The sequence below is a fragment of the Lemur catta genome, chromosome 14 (assembly GCF_020740605.2).
Source record: "Lemur catta isolate mLemCat1 chromosome 14, mLemCat1.pri, whole genome shotgun sequence".
Lineage (NCBI taxonomy): Eukaryota > Metazoa > Chordata > Mammalia > Primates > Lemuridae > Lemur > Lemur catta.
The window spans coordinates 22,569,948-22,594,364 of NC_059141.1; the positions used below are offsets into that span (position 1 = coordinate 22,569,948).

General features: G+C 40.7%; 1 protein-coding gene across 6 annotated transcripts in view; it reads left to right on the forward strand.

Moving 5' to 3' along the window:
* Nucleotides 1–24,417, forward strand: part of ARMH3 (armadillo like helical domain containing 3) — a 151,554-nt gene that overhangs the window by 122,876 nt on the left and 4,261 nt on the right. For 5 of the 6 annotated variants that reach the window (XR_006739258.1, XM_045568546.1, XM_045568550.1 and 2 more), the window contains one exon: nucleotides 13,754–13,831. The exons of the other annotated variant lie outside the window; for it this stretch is intronic. Coding sequence is in view for 4 of the 5 variants with exons in the window: in XM_045568546.1 (XP_045424502.1) it covers nucleotides 13,754–13,831 (78 nt within the window). In the remaining variant the exon portion in view is untranslated. The remainder of the gene's footprint in view (nucleotides 1–13,753; nucleotides 13,832–24,417) is intronic. 6 annotated transcript variants of the gene reach the window in all.

Here is a 24,417-nt window from a genome sequence, read left to right on the forward strand (position 1 = left end):
CCACTTTGAGTTAAATTTTATAAATGGCATTGGGTAAGGGCATTTTGACCTGTTTTTGTGTTTGACATATCTTTATAAATACAGATAATGGGGAAGATACAACTTGCTTTTCCAAGAACTGTGAAACTTCTCCCAGTTTATTCCCTATTGGGTTTGGCTTGTTTGTAGTACATCTTTTAAAATTGTCTTTCAGGGCCCTTGCCCACCCTCAACTGAGATTTAGCTCCTTTCTCTCTCTATCTGGCTTGTTGATAAGCATCCATCCTACCTAATAAAATCATTTTATATTCTCAGACAAACTTGATCATCAAGAAATATGGATTCCCAAAAAAATGAAGCTAAGGAGCCAGAAGATTTAGAATGCATAGCAGCCTAAGTGGTTTCTCGCTTAAGGAACTTTGAATCTACTTTGATTCCTTCCATTCCTAGGGCTACTTTTTCTCTTGTTCCAGTTGTCTTCATATCCTCTTGCTCTCTCCTTTTTTAATGGAGACCACAAGTAGTGCAACCTCAGCACATCAATCTCCCTTAAGCCTTCCTAAATTCTGGTCTTCAGCCCCTCCCTCACCAGTGGCCTGCACCCTGATTTTCATTCCCCTAGGAGGATAGTTGTTACACAACCTATATTTCATAGATAAATCCCAATGACCATTTTGTCTGTACTAAATAAATGTGTATGGTAACTATTTAAGAAAAACTCTTGACCCCAAGCTAAATCTTGGGTTTAGATGCTTTGAAGATACCATGTCTTGATGAGGCAATGCTACCTTATGCTGAAATAGAAGAGCTTTCTGAGAAGATTCTTCTCTCTATCCTGTCCTACCCTAAACTCTTCTCCATCTCCTCTATTCTTGTTTTCAAATTAGGAAACAGAATTTCTGTTATTATTGGTTACATCATGTTAGAGATGCATCCACATACAAGAGGTCTACCATAAAATTTCTTGGAATAATATTAATTCACAGGTGGTTCTTAACGTAAGGCCCAAGAATAAATAGGCTTTACAGAGTTAGTACACAACCTGAAATTGTGTATAAAATTATGCGTATGTCTGTTCTTTTTCCTTAAAGAGGGTCCATCTTTCCTAAGATTCTCAACCAGTCTTTGACTCCCCCCTCCAACATTTTAAGAATCACTAGCTTAGCTGCTTTGAATACTGCCTCTTACGTTTACTCCAAAGCCATTAGACCTTTAAAAATGTTCATTGAGGATCTTGAATTCCTCTTAGGCTATTCACTGTTTGTTTTGGTTTACAAATGCTATGACATACTGATTTATATCAGCTCCAACTTCTTTACAGTCAAGAGAAGGCTTCATAGCAGACTTTTGCAGAAGATTTTCTAGAGCCCTGAATATCTAGAGTACAAAGTGGCAATTTAGGCAAAACCTTCTTTGAGCACCTGATTCCTTAAGCTTTTAGTTACATTCATGACCAGTTTTATGCCTTTGAAATAGCCTAGTGGAAAGCAAGTATATTATTGGCTCACTCTTGCTTCCTTCAACCTTCATTCAACTATCAGTATTTTAGCATTTTGTGCATGCTCTGTGCCTGAGATTGTGCTAGGCATTTGAGGGATACAAAAGGGCTTTTGCTCTCAAAGGACAGAGTAGTGCAAGAAATGGTTTAAGGCAACTTGTTATTGTCAGCCAACCAGTACTAGCAATAGGATCTGTTCCGATTTAAGAAAGTTCGCTGCAGGAGATGAGAAAAATGGTCAGAAAAGGCCATACAGAGGAGAGAATTGAGTTTGGCCTTGAAAGAGGAAGGATAGGGATTGACTAAATTGGCTATATTGTAAAATGTACTCAAAAGCAGGACCTGGGCCGGGCGCGGTGGCTCACGCCTGTAATCCTAGCACTCTGGGAGGCCGAGGCGGGTGGATCGCTCGAGGTCAGGAGTTCGAGACCAGCCTGAGCGAGACCCCGTCTCTACTAAAAATACAAACAAATTATCTGGACAACTAAAAATATATATAGAAAAAATTAGCCGGGCATGGTGGCACATGCCTGTAGTCCCAGCTACTCGGGAGGCTGAGGCAGTAGGATCGCTTAAGCCCAGGAGTTTGAGGTTGCTGTGAGCTAGGCTGATGCCACGGCACTCACTCTAGCCCGGGCAACAAAGTGAGACTCTGTCTCAAAAAAAAAAAAAAAAAAAAAAGCAGGACCTGAAAAGGACAGAAAGAATGGAGAAGAGTTCCAGAGTTCCCACAAGTCATGTCCTTGGGTCACAGAACACCCAGATGTTAGATGACTTAGAAATACAAGTCAGTCATTTAATCATAGCCTCCGTAATCCCTAATGCACTGACTCTCATCCCTGTCCTAATTGTATTGCCTTTGATTCAGTTCACAAGCATAAAGACTTATGAGGAAAACCGAGCCTAATACTTCAGCTTCAGAGTTATTGGCCCTTGGTGTGCTAGTAAATGTTTAACCACCACCAGGAAGGGGAAGTGGTGGGAAGGGTGGCTGATTTATAATGTTCGGTGTGAATGCTCCCACTATGGCTACTAATATCAAGCCAGCTGGCTCTCACAACTCTTGAAATTTAACAGTCAGCTCTCACAGGCCAAGCTTGTGTGAGCCAGCTCCAGCACTCCAGTGGTTGTTAAGGAAGACTGAGAGAAGTGGGCTGTAAAGCTGTGTGGAAGCATTTTCTGAGCAGGAGGTGAATGTGGTTCACTTTCCCCATGGGAACCACCTATATAAACGTTTTCCCCAGGGAAGCTTTGTGTCTTAAATAGGGCAGTTTAGGCCTCTGAGCAGCCCATTCTGAGGACCCCTGTAATATTTTCTCATCTTAGAACAGGGCCCAAACCATCATGCAAGGCCGCCTTGACAGAGACATGTCCTGGAGAGCTCAGATTTAAGACTCTAACAATAGCCTTAACTCAGTTTCCTGTGCTTAGCATCATGTTTTTCTGCAACAGCCTGTAGTCTTGCACTGCCTTTCTATAGCCACGAGTGGTGGTTGCTGTGGGAACTCTTATTGAGTATGAGCATATCAAGCATTGGCCATCTTACTGTGCCTTCTTTGTTGCCTTTGTTTAGATTCTGGCATTTCAGTTGACCTGTTTGGCAGAAAAAAAGTTTGGTATGAGTCGTTTGTTTACTGGATTCACTACATCCAGAAAGACATAGAGTCAGAGGCAGAGAGGTTTTTCTACAAGCTGCTTATCCTCAGTAATCAACTTTACATTATAAAGGGCATCTTGAGAAGGCCCACATAAGAGGGTAAGCTGCATGATTATGTGCTGCTAGAATGACCACTCTCTTACTTGGACCAGGAGGTAAGCTGTACTACCACAGGCCCTAGATAGAGGAGAAAGTATTTTGGATTTAAAATAGATGCAGATATAAGAACAGAAAAAAATAAAAATAAAAAAAATAAACTAAAGGAAAAAAATTTTTGTAAATAAACAAAAAATAAAATAGATGCAAATAGATAAAAGGAAAGAAAAACTAGTAGTTTGCACTGGGCATTTTTATTTGGGTTATTTACTTAATTCTTACATCAACTATTTGGGGTAGGTATAATTATCATTTTATAGATGAGGTCACTAAAGAGAATAAGTAATTTCTTCAGGGTCACACAGCTATTGGTGGTAAAGCCATAATGTGAACCTAGGTCTGTCTGAGCTTTTTCAGTTTTATCAGGCTGGGGCATGTGTGACAACCTGAGTCTGTCAGATGTTCTGAAGGAAACAGTAAGCCAGAAATAGGAAGGTGGAGGAAGAACCAGGGAGAGTGAAGATAATAGGGCTTATTCCTGGGGGATGGAGAAAGGTCCTGGATTGGGAAGGGCTCATTCAATTGAGAACAAAAAGTACTAAAGAAGGGCCTGGAGAGTTTGACTGCCAGTCGGGTAGAAATGCATAAGTAGAGGATCCTGGCACAGTATGATAACTTTATAAATGAGAGAAGAATCTCTTTATTCCAATCAAGTATCTTGGGAAGGTCACTGTGAGAAATAAAAGTTTTTCCTACATACCAAGGGAACATGGTGCCTTTTTTTTTTTTTCTCAAGAGACAGGGTCTTGCTCTGTCACCCAGGCAATCGTAGCTTACTGCAGCCTCCAGCTCCTGGGCTCAAGCAATCTTCCTGCCTCAGCCTTCAAGTAGCCAGGACTATAGGCATGTACCACCATGCCTAGCTATTTATTTTTATTTTTATCTTTTGTAGAAACAGGGCTTGCTGTGTTGCCCAGGCTGGTCTCAAACTCCTGGCCTTAAGCACTCCTCCTGCCTCAACCTCCCAAGGTGCTGGGATTACAGGCCTGTTCCACTGCGCCCAGCCCATAGTGACTTTTAAAAAAATGTTTTTATTTATTTATTTTAATAGATAATATATTTATGTGGTTAAAATCTAAAAGGTAGCACACTGAATTTTAGTTGTTTTTAATGTAGTTCCATTTCACTAAAAAAAAAACAAAACCCAAATCTCAAACTTAATGTCCCACATTCAAGCTGGATGAATTGCAGAGGTAGGTCACTGGCAGACTGGTAGAGAAGAGCTCAGCGTGTTATTCATCTCTGTTGCTGTCAGCATTTTCTCCAATTAGGTATGAATTTTGAAATGACCATCATATAAACTTTTGGTCTTCGTCAGTCAAGTAGCTGTGAAGTTCATTGGTGGTACATAGGAGGAACAGTGTTGGAGATAGTAGAAATTCCAGTAGTTGTCTGCTTTTGAAGAGGTTATGGGAGACAGCAGTCCTTGCTTTCTTGGTTTAACCTAAGAAGGATCCTTTAATCCAGTTACTAGAGGAGAGTGTTCAGGTAGGACTTCCCTCTTCAGTTTATTTTTTAGCCACCTCTTTTTTCTTCCAGTAGATCTTTGGGAAGTTTGTTTTATTTCCACTGCAACCTCTTCCTCAGAAAGTGGCTCAAAACTCTTTAAGATATACTTGGAAGAACATGGTAACATCAGAGGCCAGAAGTATGGTTATGCAAACTTGTATATCTGTTATAAACTGTGTTAATTAGAAATGTTTTTTTTCCATCCAGTCTACTGACCAGAAAGAAAAAAAAAAGAAAGAAATGTTTTTGCTAAGTACCATGACCACATTTTGACTTTTTATAGTGATCTTGCTTAAATAATGTTGCAGTCTTAAAAATGACCTGCCCAGCTAGAAAGGAAGCTGTGCATAGCCCACAAATGGGATTTCTATTAAAAGATTGTGTTAAGGGAGGGATAGATACATGAGGCCTGGCAAGGAGGCAGAGACCCCATGTTGAATTACCAGTGAGTTAGGAGGAGCGACGGTGTTTTCTATCTCCCTACCTGAGATGTGATATGTTTCCAAGGAAAGAAACCTAGGGTGGAGAGGACAGAGACATCTGCCTCTTGGTTGGAGCCGGGCAGAGTGCCGTGCCTGCAACAAGCCACGGAGAAGGAGAAGTTCTGAGATGGTATTTGTGTATCATGTTTTTCCCCATTCCCATTCCCTCGACTGCCTCTTAGTGTGATTGGATGCCTTGCTCGTGCAGGGTAAGGACCTGGGTATGTTGGATCTGTAATTAGTGCAAAGAAAAGCTTCAAAAGAGGTGTCTAGGGCTTCAACCAAATAAAGTCAGGGAAGTGGCGGCAGCTGCCCAGGGAAATTAAAAAAGTCACTGTCACCACTCCTTTAACCAACTGATGGCCTCTCATTAATCGCCCATGGTGAGGTTCATTATGTGGTCCACCTTGCTGAAGGGCAGAGTCAGCCTGTCAGATCAATAAATCTCAGGGAAGTGGAGAGCCCTTTGGTAGCAGGCTTGAAAGGCATGGGTGGACTGGGAGAACTGGCCACCTTAAATTGGTTCTGAATTTGGGCTTGGTCCTGAAATATAGGAGATGAAAATAGAAAGGGGGAAGAAAAAAACTTCTGCGTGTTATGTGCAGGGTGGCTGTATGGAGGAAACAGTTACCTTTTAAAAGGCAGATCACCTTTCTATAGCCTAAGAGATTTGTGTCCATCTTTTAGATCATTGTTTCCAAACAATTATTTTGGGTGATGGTGCCCTAGAGCAATAGTCAGGTTATCTTGGATAGAAAGTCAGTATAAGCACCCCGTGGAAGGAGGGATGCTCACTCAATGGCGTCTGTGGTTTTGTTACAGGTAGCTATTCTTGTTCCTGTCCTGTTGGCTTTTTTTGTTTGTTTTTTAGCCACTCTGAGCTATAAAAATATTCTTTAAAAAGGAAGCAATTCTTGTCTTCAAAGGAAGATCTCAGGACCTGCTTTGGTCTAAGAATTCTATGCTTTTGAGTCTCCTTAGGGCATTAAGACAGGGAATGGGTACCCTGGCTTAATGTTCCCCAGATTTCTTCTCTTCTGTGCAAAAGTACAGAAGTTTCTGCTCTTGTCAACAGGGCTATAAAAATGCAAAATTCATACCTGCCCTTGAAGACTTCGCAGTAAATATATCAAGATCACTACTTTATTGTTAGACCTTTGCCTGTGTACTGTCCCGTAGACCTCTCTCAGAGTATATATTTGGAGTGCTTGCAGTGCCTGACCCTCCACCTGACCCTTTATAAGCCAAAAAGGACAGATAAACCTTCCTGTTCTCCTTAAACCCTCAGTGAAATATTATCTCATTACAAATGCATAGTTGGCTGATGACTCTTACTCAGAGTGAGTTTCCACAAGGAGAGCCATGATCATCTAATGTCTTTCATTGGTGCCTCAGTTTCATAAAAAAGCAAAAGGAGAACACTCATTAGGTATCCTTAGTAAAGGCAGGACCCTATAAGTCCCTGAGCTTGGCAAATGATTTTGTCAGAAAATCCAAGTAAGTATACCCACTAAAGTCCTCTTCTGGGTAGTCTCCAGCTGAAAATTATTCCAAACACTGTTGATTGCTACCCGGAGTCCACTTAATTTGTCAAGGAGGATTGTGAAGTTGTCCAGGGATGGAGGGGAAGAGCACAATGAGAGGAATTGTTGGCATTGACATACTAAGAACTCCTAGCTTAGAGTTACTGCTGTATCAGTCCGAATCATTCTTGCCCCAACCAAAATGGAATAGTAAGATCAAAAGGACATAAGTTTACTGCCCATGGCCACACATCTTTTTTAGACCAGTTACGATTTACTGGACTTGGTTTATTTATTTTTTTTTTTGCTTTTTTAAACTTTATTTTTTAGAGTAGTTTTAAGTTCACAGCAAAATTGAGCGGAAGGTACAGAGATTTCTCATATATTCCTTGTGCCCATGTACATATAGCCTCCCCAACTATCAGGAAGAAGGAGGCTTTTAAAACTTCTTATTCAAGAATGTTTTTATATTGCCAAAGATTCTCCAGGTATCATTTTGATCTATTTTGAAAAGAGTGCTAGCATTAAGTCATTAAATATGAAATGTCCAGTTTCCAATCAAAAGTTTAGTTTATTACATCTCAAACAAGAAGCAGTACAATTAATCAAAGTATGAGCCTAAATTATTGACACATTTTGCCATCTTAATGGTAGCTCTCCAGGCAGCAAAGAAGCCTGGAGAGTGAGTGGCGATAAAACCACCAAAGATGTTTTCCACAGTTTGTTGAGAATTGAATTTTTCCTTGCAATAAGCAGTCCAAAGCCTGGAAGAAGTGGTAGACAGTTGGTACAAGGTTTAGTGAATATGGTGGATAACACAGAGTTTCCAAGTCCAGCCTCTGTAGTTTGAGTGTTGTTTGTGAGACATGTGATTGAATGTTGTCTTGCACAAGGATTGGCCTGTCTCTATTAACCAATCTTGGCTGCTTCATTGCAAGCATCCTCATCATTTCATCCAACTAGTTACTGTAAACATCCACTGTAATCCATTGACCAGGTTTCATGAAGCTGTAGTGGATAATACCAGTGCTGGACCACCAAACAGACACCATTAGCTTTTTTTGAGGAATATTCAGTTTGGGACGGTGTTCTAGCACTTCATCTTTATCCAACCATTGTGCTGAATGCTTGTGATTGTCAAAAAGAATTCATTTTTCATTACATTTAACAACAGTGTAGAAATGGTTCGCCTTTATGTTGTGACAGCAAAGAAAGGCAAACGTTGAGACGATTTCTCTTCTGACACTTTTGTTTAATTCATGTGGTACTCATCTGTCCAGCTTCTTTACTTTGCCCATTTGTTTCAAATGGTCCATGTCAAACCTTGCTGCTGTTTCGCTTGTAGGTTGAGATGGATTCTCTTGTACTACAGCTCAGTTCATCATTGTCCACCTTGGTCTCAGGTCGCCCACGTGGCTCATTTTCAAGATTAAAGTCACCAGCACAGAACTTCTCAAATCATCGACGTACTGTGCAATCATTAGCCACATCCTTTCCAAACACTTCATTAATATTTCGAACTGTCTGCGCTGCATTTTTTCCACGACAGAGCTCATTTTCGAAAACAACTTGAATTTTTGATTTATCCATGGTTTCATAAAAATTGCTCTTAAAAAGAATATGAAAGATAATCACAAACCAAACCATGTGTTTGAAGGAATGAGGATATGCCTTCACCATAAAAATAAAATAAGAGCATCAAAATGAAATGTCAGAGATACAGACTGTCAAACTTAGTACGGGGACTTAGTACAGTATTAGCCACTGTGTCTGGCTAATTTTTCTATTTTAAGTAGAGACGGGGGTCTTGCTCTTGCTCAGGCTGGTCTTGAACTCCTGAGTTCAAGGATCTTCCCGCCTCGGCCTCCCAGAGTGCTAGGATTACAGGTGTGAGCCACCACGTTCTGCCTTCTACTTGTTCTTGAGCCAGTTTTAGTAATTAGTGTCTTTAAGGAAGTTAGTTATTCATACAAGTTGTTAAATTTATTGGCATAAGTTGTTCATAATATTCTCCCTCTTCCTTGAAATGCCTATAGGATTTAGAGTGATGTCCCCTCACATTCATGATATGGGTAATATGTGCCTTTTTTCGCTTGTTCCTTATCAATCTGGCTAGAAGTTTATCAATTTGTATTAATCTTTTCAAAGAATCAGCTTTTAGTTTCATTGATTTTCTGTTGTTTTTCTATTTCATTGTTTTATATGGTTATCTTTATTATTTTCTTCTGATTTCTTCGGTTTAATGTGCTTTTCTTTTTATAATTTCATAAGGTAGAAACTTAAGTCATTGATTTTAGATCTTTCTTTTTTTCTCATATAAAAATTCAGTGTTATAAATCTCCCCTGTTAGCGACATCCCATGAGTTTTGATATGTTCTGTTTTTATTTTCATTCAGTTCAAAATATTTTCTCATTTCTCTGATAATATTTAGAAGTGTGCTGTTTCATTTCCATTATTTGGGGATTTTTTTTCCAGATATATTTCTATTGTTAATTTCTTATTTAATTGCCTGTTTGTCAGAAAATATACTCTGTGTAATTACAGTCCCTTTAAATTTATTTATTTACTTATTTTTTGTTTTGTTTTTTGAGACAGGGTCTCACTGTGTTGCTCCGGCTAGAATGCAGTGGCGTTATCATAGCTCACTGCAAGCTCAAACTCCTGGGCTCAAGTGATTTTCCTGCCTCAACCTCCCAAGTAGCTGAGACTACAGGCGTCCACCACCATGCCTGGCTAATTTTTCTATTTTTAGTAGAGACGGGGTTTCCCTCTTGTTTAGGCTGTGAGCCACAGTGCCCAGCCCTTTTAAATTTATTGAGATTTGTTTTATGGTCTGGCATGTGATCTGTCTTATTGATTGTTCTGTATGCATTTGAAAAGAATGTGTTCTGCTGTTGAGTTTGCCTTAAATGCCTTTTAGAAGTCAAGTGGGTTGATAGTATTTAAATCTTCTCTCTCTCTACTGATTTTCTATCTACAATTGCGCATTGAACAATGTGGGGGTTAGGGGTATCAAGCCCTCACACAGTTGAAAATTCACATATAACCTTTGATCCCCCCAAAACGTAACTACTAATAGCCTACTGTTGACTAGAAGCCTTACCGATAACAGTTGATTAACACATATTTCATGTATTATATGTATTATGTACTGTAGTCTTATAATAAAGCAAGCTAAAGGAAAGAAAATGTTAAGAAAACCATAAGGAAGAGAAAGTATATTTACTATTCATTAAATGGAAGTGGGTCATCATGAAGGTCTTCATCCTCATTATCTTCATGTTGAGTAGACAGAAGAGGAGGAAGAGGGGCTGGTCTTGCTGTATCGGGGTGGCAGAGGCAGAGGATGTGGAGGAGGTATAAGGGGAAGCAGGACAGACAGGCATACTTGGTGTAATTTTATGGAAATACATCATAATTTGTGTCTGACAGTTTTGATTTTTCATTTCTCTAAAAATGTTTCTATGTGGTACCAATCCTTCTTCCATCATTTGCTTTAGTTTCCAGACCTTTATCTTAGAAGGGTCCATGTTATAAAAGAAGTCAAAAGCAGTCTTGAATAATTGGAACTTTTCTGCCAATTATCTAATATGAATTTATTTTCCGGCACTGCTGTTTCTATGTTATTGCCTTCATTGTCTGACACTGGTTTGGAAGAACTCATCTCCATCAAGTCGTCTTTTAATTCCTTTGGTGTGGTATCTCTTAGTTTTTGAATTTCTCCAGGATCCGTATCTTGAATCTCTTTACCCTCCACCTTTTTTTTTTTTTTTTTACCATATCAACAATCTTTTTCATGATTTCCTTGATCAGCTCAGTTGTAAATCCTGTGAAGTCATGCATAACATCTGGACATAGTTTTCTCCAGCAGGAATTTATTGTTTGGGACTTGATGGCTTTCATGGCTTTTTTCAATAACAACGATGGCATCTTTAGTGGTATAATCCTTCTAAACTTTAACCATGATCTCTCCATTGGGGTTCTCTTCCTAGCATTGACAGTCCTTTCCATAGAGTACTACGTGTAATGAGCCTTACAGGTCCTTATGACTCCCTGATTTAGAGGCTGAATTAGAGATATCGTGTTAACAGTGCAAGTAGAGCATTTTGATGCTGTTGGTGTTGGGCTGGCCAGGGGCATTGTCTAGTATCAAAAGAACATTTAAAAGGCAGTTTCTTACTGGCAAGGTACTTCCTGACTTCAGTGACAAAGAATCAATGGAACCAATCCAGAAACAGTGTTCTCATTGTCCAGGCCTTCTTGTATAACCAGAAGATCGGCAGTTGGTGTTTATCTTTTCCCTTCAAGGCTCGATAAGGGCAGTCCTGATCATAAACCCGACTGCATTTGCACAAAACGGTAGAGTTAGCCTTTCCCTTCCTACCTTAAATCCTTCCTCACTAATAAATGTCCTTTGTGGCAATTTTTGTTTCCAGAATAGTGTACTTTCATCTGCATTAAAAACCTGTTCAGGCCAGATGTCTTTTCTTCTCAATGATTTTCTTAATGGCATCTGAGAACTTGTCTGCTGCCTTTTGGTTGGCAGAAGCTGCTTCTGTTATCTTGATGTTTTTTAAACCAAACTTCTTTCTAAAATTATCAAACCTTCCTTTGCTGGTATTAAATTCTCCAGCTTTAGGCTGGGCACAGTGGCTCACACCTTGGCACTTTGGGAGGCCGAGGCGGGAAAATGGCTTCTGGCTAGGAGTTCCAGACCAGCCTGGGCAACATAGCAAAACCCTGTCTCTACAAAAAATTTTAAAAATTAGCCTGGCATGGTGATGCGTACCTGTAGTCCTAGCTGCTTGGGAGGCTGAGGCGAGAGGATCACTTGAACCCAGGAGTTGGAGGCTGCAGTGAGCTATGACCATGCCACTGCATTTCAGCCTGGGCCACAGAGCAAGACCCTGCCTTTAAAAAAACAAACAAATATTCTCCAGCTTTAGATCCTTCACCTTCCTTTTGCTTTAAGTTGTCATATAATGACTTTGCTTTTTCTTGAATCATATTAGAGTCTATAGGTTTGCCTTTCCTATAGCAATCCTATACCACATAAAAGCTACATTTTCAGTCTGAGGTAAAAAGATATTTTGCAAAAAGTGCAAGGTTTTTGCACATGCTGGTATAGCTGCAGCAAAGCCTTCATGAATTTCCTTTTTTTTTTTTTTTTTAATAATGGTCCTTATGCTGGATTCATTTATCTTGGAATGTTGGGCAACTGCAGCTGCAGACCTCAGTCTATGGAAAATATCTAGCAATTCAACTTTTTCTTGAAATGTCATGACTTTTCTCTGCTTCTTGGGAGCACTTCTAGCATCATTAGTGGCACTTCATATGGGTCCCATGGTGTTTATTTAAGGTTTATAGTATTGCACGAAACATAATGAAAAATATGTGAGAACTGCGTTTTTTACTGCGATGTGAAATTTACTGGAGAGACAAACTGCTCATGCGGAACTGATTAGTGTCACACAGCGTTTTGAGCGCAGACTCGGCAGCCCTTGAGTTCATCCCAATAGTAATGCTACAGAATTTGTAGGTGGCTACGAAATTATTACGGTAGTATAGTATGTACTACAGTTCATTTTATGTAGTTATGATTTAATACTGTCTCTTTGTGTTTGTTTATATCTCTCTCAACTGTGAATATAGCAATTCAACTTTCTTTTAGTTAGTATTTGAACAGCATATCTTTTTCCATCTTATGACTTCCAACCTGTGTCTTTGTATTTTAGGTAGATTTTATTTATTTATTTATTTTATTTATTTTAGGCAACCCTAGTTGGGTCTTGATTTTGTATCCAGTCTGACAATCTCTGCCTTTAGATCAGAGTGTTAGATTTATTTATCAATATAGCTGAATTAAAAATCTACCATCTTATTTTTTCCTATTTCTCGCATCTGTTTATTTTTTCTTTTTCTGTCCTCTTTTGGTTTTATTGAGTCTTTTTTATGATTCCATTTAATATCCACTATTGGCTTTTTAACTATCCTTCTTCATTTTCTTTTTTTATTGATTGCTGTAGGGATTACAATGTACATCTTTAACTTATCACAATATGCCTTCAGAAAAGGTTATATGACTTCACCTAACATGTAATAGACTTGTAATAATATATTTCCATTTCTCCCTTTCTGTCATTTATACTATTGTCATACATTTTTCTTCTAGGATTATTTAAAATTTCATAATATATTGTTATTATTGTTTGCTTTAAAGAATCAATTATCTTTTTCCTCATTTTTAAATGTATATAAAAATAATTTTTATTTACCCATGTATTTACCATCTCTAGGGCTCTTTGTTCTTAGTTATAGATCCAGGTAACGTAACATTCCTTCTGCTAAAAGAATCTCTTTTAACATCTCTTGTAGTATAGGACTTTTGGCAACACATTCTCACAGATTGTTTGAAAAGGTCTTTATTTTACTTTTATTTCTGAAGCATGTTTTTGCTAGATATAGAATTCTTAGTTAACAGTATTTTTTTCAGTCAACACAAATATCATTACATTGTCTTCTGGCTTGCATAGTTTCTGACAAGAAGTGTGAATTCTTATCTTTGCATTTCTGTACGTAATGTGTCTTTTTTTTTTTTTTTTTTTTTTGAGACAGAGTCTCACTCTGTTGCCTGGGCTAGAGTGCCATGGCGTCAGCCTAGCTCACAGCAACCTCAAACTCCTGGGTTCAAGCAATCCTTCTGCCTCAGCCTCCTGAGTAGCTGGGACTACAGCCATGCGCCACCATGCCCGGCTAATTTTTTCTATATATTTTTAGTTGTCCAGCTAATTTCTTTCTATTTTTAGTAGGGTCTGGGGTCTCTCTCTTGCTCAGGCTGGTCTCAAACTCCTGAGCTCAAACAATCCACCCACCTCGGCCTCCCAGAGTGCTAGGATTATAGGTGTGAGCCACTGCACCCGGCCACGTAATGTGTCTATTTTTTTCTAGCTCTGCAGCCCCCAACCCCTGTGCCAGGGACCAGTACCAGTCTGTGGCCTGTTAGGAACCAAGGCCCCACAGCAGGAGGTGAGCGGTGGGATTCATCTGTATTTATAGCCACTCGTCATCTCCCCAACCCCCCAGTCCATGGAAAAATTGTCTTCCATGAAACCAGTCCCTGGTGCCAAAAGGTTGGAGACTGCTGTTCTAGCTGGTTTTAATATTGTTTCTTTAACACTGGTTTTCAGCAATTTTATCATGTTGTGCCTTATGTCTACCACTTTGTTCTTTATTGTGTTAATGGATTTTTAAAAAATAATAGCTCTTTAAATGCCTTTGTTGCTGATTCCATCATCTCTCTCATTTCTGGGTCTGTTTCCATTGGTTGGTGTTTCTTTTGGTTATAGGTCACATTTTTGTGCTTCTTGACATGTCTGGTAATTTTTTTTATTGGATACTGGTCATTGCAATTGTTATGTTATTAAGTGTTAGATTTTGTTGTTTTTCTTTAAACAGTGTTGAACTTTATTCAGAAAATTGGGTAAATTATTTGTGGAGCAGCATGATCCTTTTGATACTTCTTTTTAACCTTCATTTGGGTAGGTTTAGAGTAGCCTTTACTCTAGGCCTACCTAGTTTAGTGCCACTGCTAAGGTGTAATCATTCTGGTGTCTCTCTTTTTTTTTTTTTTTTTTTTTGTCCTTTGAGCCCTTAAATGAACGATGTATAAAGGTGTCTCTTTTGAATGCCCGAGGTATTCAAGAAGTACTCTCCATTCTTGTTCAAAATTCAAACATCTTCCAGTCCTGTGTAAGCTATGAGAATGTTAGCTTACAGATCCTCAGTCCTTTTTTTGTCTGACCTGGTTGAGTCAGACCTCACACATGCAGCCCTTATTATTCAGGAACAGATTCAGTGAGAACACTGTGCAAATTTCTGAAGGTCTTTCTCTGCCGATCTCCCTCCTCTCTGATAATCTGCCTCACAAATTCCAGCTACTTCTGCCTCCCCAAACTCCAATATGTCTCCCTAGTCCAGCAAGGCCCTTCATGCTCACCTTGTTTGTTTTCCTTCTCTCAGGATTTTTGTCCCACACTGCCTGTTTTTTTTTTTTTTTTTTTTTTTGAGACAGAGTCTCACTCTGTTGCCTGGTCTAGAGTGCCATGGCAGCAGCCTAGATCACAGCAACCTGAAACTCCTGGGCTCAAGCGATCCTCCTGCCTCCCGAGTAGCTGGGACTACAGGCACACGCCACCATGCCCGGCTAACTTTTTCTATATATTTTTAGTTGTCTGGTTAATTTCTTTCTATTTTTTTTTAGTAGAGACGGGTGTCTCGCTCTTGTTCAGGCTGGTCTTGAACTCCTGACCTTGAGCGATCCTCCTGTCTCGGCCTCCCAGAGTGCTAGGATTACAGGCGTGAGCCACCGCGCTCGGCACTGCACTGTTTGTTATCCAGTGTCTGAAAAGAGTGATTTCTTTCCCAGTTCTCAGTTACTCTATCATGACTGCAAGTGGAAATCCTGAACCACTGTAAAACATTACAGTATACCCTGAGTTACCCAGTTGAGTTTCTTTTTAGTTTCACACACTTTTCAGAGAACCTTGTCTTGCATGAAATATATATATATATATAGTCTCTTCCTGCTTCATTCTCTTTTTTCCTTCCTCTTTTTTCAGTTACTACAGAGGAAAGTCTTGAATGGATATTGGGAAATGGTGTATATATATATATTGTGAGCATTTTTATGTCCTTTTTAAGATAATTCACTAAAAGGTATCTATTCCCTTTCTCTCTTTTTTCCTTCTATTCCTGAGCCTAGATCTCAGCCTTAACATTGATCATTTACAAAGTCTCAACCCTCAACTCTCTCAAAACAGCAAGGAGAGTTTGAACATGAAGCTTTTGGGTCTCTGATATTTTGTCCTTTTAACTATCTGCTTGGTCACTATGCCTCTGTTAGGTCCTGCCCATCTGAACATGGACCAGGTTTTGTCCTGTGTAACAGAAGGGTAAGCAGGTAGCATCTGAAAGAAGCCAATAGTCTCCTCTGGGTAGCCTTGGAACTCAAGAATCTAATTGTTTCTTCTCCTTGTTTTCTGAAATACAAATCTTTTCATTGCTATATGCAAACAAGTGCTAAAAATAGCTCAGCAAGTCTTTGAACCTGGCTGCTCAAAGATCACCATGTATGTCTGCTTAGGTTGTTTTGGACAGTTATCTAATGAGTACACTGCACATTTGAGCTGAATTTATGCAGTTGAAATTTGTCACTAGATTGAACACACGTCAGAAGGGCATTTCAGAATGGATCAAACCTGATTTCTGATAAACTGCAACTATATATAGCTTGTATATTTTGAAAGTAAAATGACATTACTTCCTTACCCTTTACATCTTTTGTTCATCCTTTGTACAGGACTTATTTTTTCAGTGTCAGAGCTGAGCCTGAACAATCTGCCCTTCAGGTGATTGGCCCTGATGAAGCCTAAGCTGTCAGTGCCAGAGTCACAAACCTGTCCAAGCTAATGGTCCTTTCTGCAGCTGCTGTCTTGAAGGCCCTGCTACACTAGTGGAGAATTTTGTACTCAGAATTAGCTGCCACAGTAATGTAAAGTGGAAGAGATGGTAGACAAAAGAGACGAGAGCTTGGATTCCTTTTCCCTGTCTTAAAAGGTGTGACATTATCCTAACCTAGCTGCCCATTCACTGATCAGCTATGCAGCTGACTCCAAATCACACTTAGTGCTACTGGCTCAACCCTGTTATGTGTGCTTATGTCTGCAGCTATGCCTATCAGTGGTGGTTTATCTTGATTCTTCACTTTGCTTGTTAGCTCCATAAATGCAGGACTTGGCTCTGAGGGCTTTAGAAGCTTATCGCAGTGTTGAGAACAGTGCTGAGTATACTGTCAGGGTCTAACTGTAATCTTACCATGTGACCTTGATTAGAGATTCCTTTCTTTTTTGGTTGGGCCTGTGTTACTAAATTAGTCCACAAGCATGTTGGCTGTTTTCTATTTATTAGGACTCTGTTAAAGTATGTGAAAAATCCATAATGTCACACCAAGTCTCCTTCAGGGTGCTAAGTAAGCATCTGGCTATGAAAAATTTCAGTGAAGAAATCAGTAGTAATAGCATGTTTGTTTCTCTAAGAGAGGGCCTGCCAATCTGCTTACATCTGATAATGCACAAAACCCAAAGCAGTATGTTTTTCTTCCACAGGAAATCCCTCATTGGGAAGCCTATAGAATTCAGATATCTTCCCAAAAGGTTACAGGAATGGGGGGAGTTTGCTTGTTTATGGCAGTGGTTGAAAGGGAAGCTATGGAAATAGGTCAAATTTCTCAATTTCAGGCCCTAAAAAGTTATTCTAGAGCATGGGGATAGGTGGTTACAAAAAAAAGTTATTCCTAGGGTCATATCAAGGTGAAAAAAAATAATAGTTATTACTACAGTTAATAAGTACTTTCTATATGTCAAGTGATACACTTGGCACTGTGTATACATTGCCTTATTTAGTTCTCAGAAAAAACTCTATATGATGAAATTATTATTATTCCCATTTTAAAGATGAGAAAACTGAGGCTCATCTAGCTCCACCCTGCTAGTAAGTGATGAAGATAGGATATGAGTCCAGGCAGGCTGACTCTTAACCACTATGCTATCTTGAATATTACTAACTATTGGGTGAAACTCTTTTTCAGCACCCAGGTGCAACTAGTCCCAACAGTGACCTGCCAGGATATTTACTTCAAGAACATCTTTGCAGGGCTTCTTGTTTAGCTTTAACTAGCCCTGAATTTGGAAGCATAAATATAGATTATGGGGGAAGAAGAATTGGCTTTTTGTTTCTCTTTCATCAGAATTCCTCTTCCAAGTTGTCTAACAGCTGACTACCACTTAACTTAATTGTGAGAATGCTACTGAGAGGCTGTCCTTAGACTGGTGAAATTGCAAAGTTAGGGACAGACCTTTATTGCTTGTGGGAGAGAAGAGGGCTGGCTGTTCCCCATTGGAAGATACATAACTAGTTCTGGGGAAGGTCTGGCTTTAGGAAAGTAAAGGAAAGGGTGGGAGGCTAGATTAAGTCCTTTCAGAGAAAATGAAAGATTAGGCCTTATATTTCTCTTTCAGTCTCTCACCAAAGTTTACAGAGCATTTCAGCTCTATAACAAATCCAGAGACGGGAGTTATGCAATGCCCTGAGTAGGTCATCCTTATTTTTATAGGAAAGGATATCTTCCTTTGAGTTTAAGGAAGTTTACTAGGTATTGGAAGGAAAAAGGCTTCAGCCTTCCTGGCTGAGGGATGTATATTTGACCTGTCCCTCCACAGATAATGAGAGGGAGACCTCAGTCTGTCTTTTTCATAAAAACTGGCTGCAGCTACTTGGACCTTCCTCTCATCTTTAACAATCCATTTGCCAGTGATCGTTACTGAAGGTCTGCTGTGTGCTAAGCACTATTTCTTTTAGGGATAGGACATTATGCTAGGACCAGGAGATCAGAGCTATGAACAGTTTGGAAGGGTGGCATGAGGAGTAAACCTAATTATTCAGATCTTCTTGATTCTGTGGGTGCCAGGATAGATGTGTCCCAAACCTGAACAATTGTGAGGGATAAACTCCATTACCCAACTTTCCATGGACCAAACTCATTATTTCTTCATCATCAGCTTATATTATAGAATAAGCCACTGCCTGCTCAGTTGCTTCTAAATGATGGGAAAGAGAAGGAAAGGCAGTGTCCAGACTTATGCCTGGTGATGATCTTGTTTGTGGTTTCAGGGCTTGATCCCTCAAGCTGTCCTTCCTGCATGTTCTCTAATGAGTAAATATCTGAAGTAGAACAAATGGTTAGGGTCCAGTGGGAGGGATAGATGGAGATTATCATAAAAATACAATAAAAAGCCTTATTCTTTTCCCTCCTAATTCCATTTTAACTCTGATATCTCTTTCATGCTACCCAGAGATTAATTTTTCTATGATTAGGGATTTGACAGGGTTAAAGCAGAACTGCATGGAAGTGGAACAGGATGATTACAGTCTCTTTGGGAGATTGGCCGTGAGGTATGAGCCTTCATTGTAGAAGATTTATTGAATCCTTTTAACACTTCTCCCCAGGCCTAAAGACCACAGGTTGGCTGAGGCCTAAAAAACCCAATTAAAAATGAAAGACTTTGAAATGAGTATTGAGCAATCAAAACATCAGCCAAAATCAGATTTTGCTGATGAGTTTGGAATAGTCTATAAAGTTTTGGTGGTGGTTTATACCAACTATCAACAAAGTTGAGCAGGATCTTTCAGTTGCTACTGGTGGAAATTGGCAAGCTCTGGAGCCCAGAGGAGGCTGGTAGTCATTAATGCTCAAAATCAGGTCTTCACCAGGTTACTTTCCCAGCTCTTAGGAGGAGAGAGTTTGAATTCCTTGAATCTTTGGTCTCTGAAGACCAAGTTTAGCCTTATAAACCCAAGAACAGGTCCCAAGTTAGACCAGTCTGCTAGTACAGGAAGAACAATAGATTGGGAGTCAGAAAATTCTGGTATCTAATCCTAGTTTTGTGGCTTTGTGCAATTTACAGTCTTTCTAGACATCTGTTTCTTCATCTGTGAAATGAGGGCCATGAACTAGGTAGGTGATTTTAAAGGTTCCTTCCAGAACTTTTATTTATTTATTTTTTTTGGAGACAGAGTGAGCTCACTCTGTTGCCTGGGCTAGAGTGCCGTGGCATCAGCCTAGCTCACAGCAACCTCAAACTCCTGGGTTCAAGCAATCCTCCTGCCTCAACCTCCCGAGTAGCTGGGACTACAGGCGTGTGCCACCACACCTGGCTAATTTTTTCTATTATTTGTGGAGATGGGGTCTTGCTCTTGCTCAGGTTGGCCTCAAACTCCTGAGCTTAAGCAGTCCTCCCACCTCAGCCTCCCAGAATGCTAGGATTACAGGCATGAGCCCCTGCGCCCGGCCCAGAACTTTTAATTCTATTGTTCTGTCCCTATGGTAACACTTTGGCAAAAAGAGGTATGGTTGCCTTACATGGTACTGTCCTCAGATGCTAGGGATAACTCTAGGCTCTCCTGGCCACCATTTAACCAGCTATTTGAATACATCAGATACTTTCTATTGCCATTTTTCCTCTTGTTTTCATCTCAGTAGCCCTCATTCATTTGGTACCTTCTATTTGCTAGATTCTGTCATTTATGTTTTTATATTTATTTTATATATTCTAATCTTCATAATATTATAAGAAAATATTCTGGGCACAGTGGTGTGTGCCTATAATCCCAGCTACTCAGAAGGCTGAGATGGGAAGATTGCTTGAGCCCAGGAATTTGACATCAGCCTGGGCAAAATAGTGAGACTCCCCTGCGTGCGTGCACACACACACACACACACACACACACACACACACACACACACATCAAATTAAATTAAAAATTAGGGGCCGGGCACAGTGGCTCATGCCTACAATCCTAGCACTCTAGGAGGCTGAGGCAGAAGATTGCTAGAGCTTGGGAGTTCGAGACCAGCCTGAGCAAGAGTGAGACCTCATCTCTACTAAAAATAGAAAAAGTAGCTGGGTGTGGTGGTGCATGCCTGTAATCCCAGCTACTCAGGAGCCTGAGGCAGGAGAATTGCTTGAGCCCAGGAGTTTGAGGTTGCTGTGACCTAGGCTGACACCACAGCACTCTAGCCCAGGTGACAGAGTGAGACTCAGTCTAAAAAAAAAGAAGAATGAAAAATAGAGACCGGGCACAATGGCTCACACCTGTAATCCTAGCACTTTGGGAAGCCAAGGCGGGAGAATCACTTTAAGCCATGAGTTCAAGACCAGCCTGGGTAACATAGCGATATCCCGTCTCTAAAATTAAAAAAAAAAAAAAAAATTAGCCAGGTGTGGTGGTATGTGCCTGTAGTCCCAGCTACATGGGAGGCTGAGGCAGGAGAATCACTTGAGCCCAGGATTTCAAGGTTGCAATGAGCTATGATCACACCACTGTACTCCAGCCTAGGTGACAAAGTAAGACCCTGTCTCTAAAACAAAACAAAATAAAAACAAAACAAAAAACAAAGGCCCTGCTTTAAAAAAAAATGGGGCATAGGCTACTGAACTGTCTGTGGGGAATGCATATTGTACTAGGGTTTGTATGTGTCTGAAATCTTAGCAGCAATTTTGAACTAACCTCTTGCATTGGGATCTCATCTATTTCCTGTCATTGAAGACATCCTGATCTTGATGTGGCCAAGATGTGGCTGATGTGGGCTGATGTGGCTCACAACCTGTGTCAAGCAAGGCCAAGCCTCTGGGCTCAGGTTTTCGTTAGTATAACCTATATCTCCTTGCATTACCAAAGTTGTACTGGGCATTCTCTCACTTCTGGCTGATGCATTGCCGTTTACACTGATAACAGTGAGGTCATTATGGGAGGCTTGCTTTCACACTGAATAGGGACTGTAATTTCCTCTTCACCAGAATCCCCCATGGGCTAAATGAAGATGTGTGAGGCCCTAGCTTCTGGCTTATAGTTAGAACTATCTGGAGACACTCGGAACTTCCAGATACCCCTTATCACCAGAAAGAGGCTTTAATTATAAAATTTGTAACATTATTGACTATTCATTATGTGCCAAGCATTGGACAATCATGTCATTGCATCCCCACATCAGTCTTATGAGGTAGATAGTGTTATCCCCATTTTAAAGTATGAAAACTGGGGCTTAAAGAGATTAAGAAACTTGTATGAATTTATATAGCTAATTAGTGGTTGATCTGGGACTACAATTTAGCTTTCTGACCTCAGAGCCTATGTTTTTAATGCTGTCTTCTCAGGCTCTTTCCCTCCAGAGACCTCAGGGGCAGGTGTTTAGGTCTTTCCTACCCTTACCCAGTTTGTTTTTCCCTTGTCTGAGTTGAGGCAGTGTTTTAAGGCAAAGAAGAGGGCATGGGATCTTTGAAACTGAGGCCATTTGTATATCCCCGGTCTTCCACTTGAGTCCAGAAGATGTTCCCTTGTGATGAAGAATCATTTATGCATGTAGGATCTTTGGGACAGTTTGAAATAGGTAGATACTTCCTGGACTGTGAAGGTAGTTATTCTTAAGTCCCAGGAGCTGTCCAGGTAGCTCCGTAGCCACTGGGATGACACTGTTTCCATCAAACGTATGTTACTTTCAGGAACTTAAAACTTTTACTCTCATATCATTTTAAGAAGGTGAGTTAAAGTTCTATTTTACAGAGAGAAAGGCTGAGACTCAAAGAGGTTAGGTGAATTGTCTGAAGTTCTATAGCAAGAGTAGAACTCCCAATTCAGTTATCTTTTTATCAGGCCCTTGCCAGGACCCAAGTTCCTATCTACTGAGGGTCATAGGTAGGGGTGTAAGGATTCCTTACAGAGAGAGCATATGACTTGTAGGTGATTTACTGACTTTGATGCTACCTTGAGCTACAGTGATGGACATGATTCTAGGAATCCCACAAGCCCAACAGCTGATGCAAGAAAACTTTAGCTTCAGCGTAGCCTGTTAACTGATGGTTTAGAAAGGGATTTCATCCTGGGAGGGGTCTTTGGAGTTGCAAGGAAGCTGGATACCGAGGCTGCAAATTGTAGTAAATCCTAAGGCCATTAGGCACACCGGGGCTCTGAGAGATTGCCCCTTGCCTAAGTGCTGCCTTTGCCATGTCCCAGGCCAGCGTTGAGGCTCAAATGGGACATGTTCCTAAAGTCTAAAGCTATAGAAAGCAAAGTCCCAGGCTAGCCCAAGTACCCCCTAGTGCTCTGAAGTCCGGGATGGCCTGGGGCCTAGACTTGAATTTAGAATGTCTTCCCCTGGGAGTAAAAGGAAAGTGATGAGGGCAGGCGACAGCAGAGACTAGATGAACCAACAGGCAACTTAGGGTAAAAGAGGAAGAAAGGAAGTAAGCCCACAAAAAACAGGGAAGGAGGAGGTGGCAATAGGCAGCATCTGGACAAGAGGAGAGCTGAGATCATATATTCTCTAAGTCCTGACAAGCTTCTAGTTTCTTTCCAAGGAGGTAGTAGCTCAGGTGCCTTCTCTGCTTTTACCTCCCTGCAACAAACTGTACTAGGCCATACTGGCAAAAGCCAACTTTACTGGGAAAGAAAAAAAATCCCTGTTCTAAGACCTTAGATCTTCCACTCTGCCTTGGCAAGAGGAGAAAGCCCAGGTAATCAAGCAAGGCAGCCTTACTGGAAGCCTGAGGCTCTCAGGATGTAGTCAGAAGGTATAGCCATCTATTCACATACTACACATTTTTCTCAGAAATTGGCTTTAGCATGGTGTTTTTCTTTTGGCACCTGATACCCCTCAGGTAAGACTGAGCCCAGGTTGCTAGGTCATAGGCATTACTGAGGCTACCCAGATTTCAGGGCTTAGGAAAACATATATTCCATTCTGCCTGGTTCCTGGGAGCTGGTTCCATCTTCAGGAATTTTGCCTTTTTCTGGGCTTGAGCCATTCACTTCTGAGCCAAGACCTTGGCTGTAGATATTCCAGCCACGAGTGCAGCCCATGTACATGAGAGGGCCAGATTACTTTGTGGGTGACTGCCATTGTTGGGTACCAGTCTTCCTGCCTACAGAGCTGATAAAAGGAATGAGAAGTAGAGGAACTAGCCTATACTATGGTCTGTGGGAAACAGCCAGGCAAAATGATCTTGTGAAGCTGGGTGTCCGCATGGAAGAAAGCTGGGCCAGACCTTTGACCTAGCTCTCCTTTCCCTCCAAACCCAAACTCAGCAACTCTCTCATAGAGTCATAAGCCTTTCCATGCTCTCCAGCCCTTCTCTCTCTTCTGGAATTCTTGGCAGGCACTGTTTGCTATCAAGTGAAGTTTGCCCTGGCTCAAATTTGGACTGGTGCAAGGAACAATCCACCTGCACCCCTCAGGAGTCTTTCCTGACCTGTCCTGAATCTGGCTTATTTCCTTCCCCTATTCCCTACTCTTACCACCTTCTGTCAAAGCTAAGTGTCCCTCATCACTCACTTATTTCCCCTCAAACTCCCTACTGAGTACGGAGCTCTCCATGATGTCATAGGCTTTCCTCCAGGGCAGATCAGCTTCACTGAGATTACAGAGTGCATAGTCATTGTCTCTCCTGGTCTCTCTTTTTTCTCAGCTTGCTTCTTCTGACTTGATGTAGTGCCTCTCCCCCCGACTGTTCTTGTCTTTGATTCATGATCTTATAAGTTAAAGTCACATCAGGCCTGGCTAGGATAGTCCTTTCTTTCTGTAACCACAGATATCCAATGTTCCTAGAGTCAGCGGAAGTCTAGAGTCAGTCCTATCCCCATAGAAAATCAGAGAGGTATTATGGGAGAGAGACCCTTCATCAGAACAAAAACTCTGGCTTAGTCTTAAAAGTGTCCCCTACACCCCAAGGCTGGGATACCTGAAAGTTCAATCCAGGCACTGGATAGGAAGATCGAGTTGGCACTGAGAGATGAAAACAAGTGGCAGATGGTGCTGAGGAACATCCCAAGACTGAAGAAATGTGGTTCCCAGAAAGGGAGAAGGAAGGAGACATTGGCAAAGTCGCAGCAACTGTAACAGCCTGGTCAGAGAAAGCTTCAGGATAGGGCTGAGAGCACATTGATGGTATCAGGGATACTGGTGAGCTCAGACACTCACTGTTCCATCACCTCTTCTCATG